Below are 836 nucleotides of genomic sequence, written 5' to 3'. Positions count from 1 at the left end.
AACCCTTCGATTGGTTTTATTCACAGCAGTACTCTCTCCAGTGAGAGACCCTTGCTCAACCCTCAACGTCGAGCTAATCAACCGAACAATTCTCATATCAGCAGGAACCCGATCCCCAACCCTAAGCTCCACAACATCCCCCGGGACGAGCTCCTTGGCAAGCAAATCAGGAATCAACTTCCCATCCCGCATCACCGTCGCATGCTCTGATTGAATCTCCTTAAGCGCTTCCAAAGCCTTCTCCGCGTTGTTCTCTTGCCAAACCCCAACAATCGCATTCACAATAAGAATCAAAAAGATCACCAACGGCTCAACAAACGCAGTGATCTCCATCTCCCCACCCTCATCCCCATCATACCAAGCAAGAACAAAGGAAACCACAGCAGCAACAAGCAGGATCCGAACAAGCGTATCATTGAACTGTTCCAACACCAACTGCCAGATAGCAGGCCCCGAATGCTTCTCAAGCTCATTCAACCCATAGATCCCCTGCCGCCGCGCAACCTCCTCCGCACTGAGACCATGACTGACCGAAACCTTGAACTCCTCCTCGCATTCCGCCACGCTCCGAGCCCAAGCCGGAAACCCAGACGCCGGACTCTCCCCGGAGCTTCTCCTCCCTTCATCCTGCCCTCCTTTTCCCATCCAAACCCAAATCTACACCAAAAAAAGCCAAATCCAACAGTAATCACGCAAGAGATCAAAGCAAAACAACACGAATTCAGCTGTGAAACTAGGGTTTGATCGGTGTTAGGGTTCCATTACCGAGATGATCGAAGCTTTGAATCCTCGATCGGGGCGGCGCTAGCGGGCCAAGAGGAAAAATCAAAGATTAA

General features: G+C 51.1%; 1 protein-coding gene across 1 annotated transcript in view; it reads right to left on the bottom strand.

Moving 5' to 3' along the window:
• The window catches only part of LOC120277152 (calcium-transporting ATPase 4, endoplasmic reticulum-type-like), an 8,431-nt gene extending 7,595 nt beyond the window's left edge, over nt 1-836 (bottom strand). The window contains exons 1-2 of the mRNA XM_039283904.1: nt 766-836; nt 4-662 (exon numbers count right to left, since the gene is read on the bottom strand). Of these exons, the coding sequence (XP_039139838.1) occupies nt 4-645 (642 nt within the window). The 5' untranslated portion in view covers nt 646-662; nt 766-836. The remainder of the gene's footprint in view (nt 1-3; nt 663-765) is intronic.

This window comes from Dioscorea cayenensis, chromosome 15 (genome assembly GCF_009730915.1).
Source record: "Dioscorea cayenensis subsp. rotundata cultivar TDr96_F1 chromosome 15, TDr96_F1_v2_PseudoChromosome.rev07_lg8_w22 25.fasta, whole genome shotgun sequence".
NCBI lineage: Eukaryota > Viridiplantae > Streptophyta > Magnoliopsida > Dioscoreales > Dioscoreaceae > Dioscorea > Dioscorea cayenensis.
This window is presented reverse-complemented; position numbering and strand designations above follow the sequence as displayed.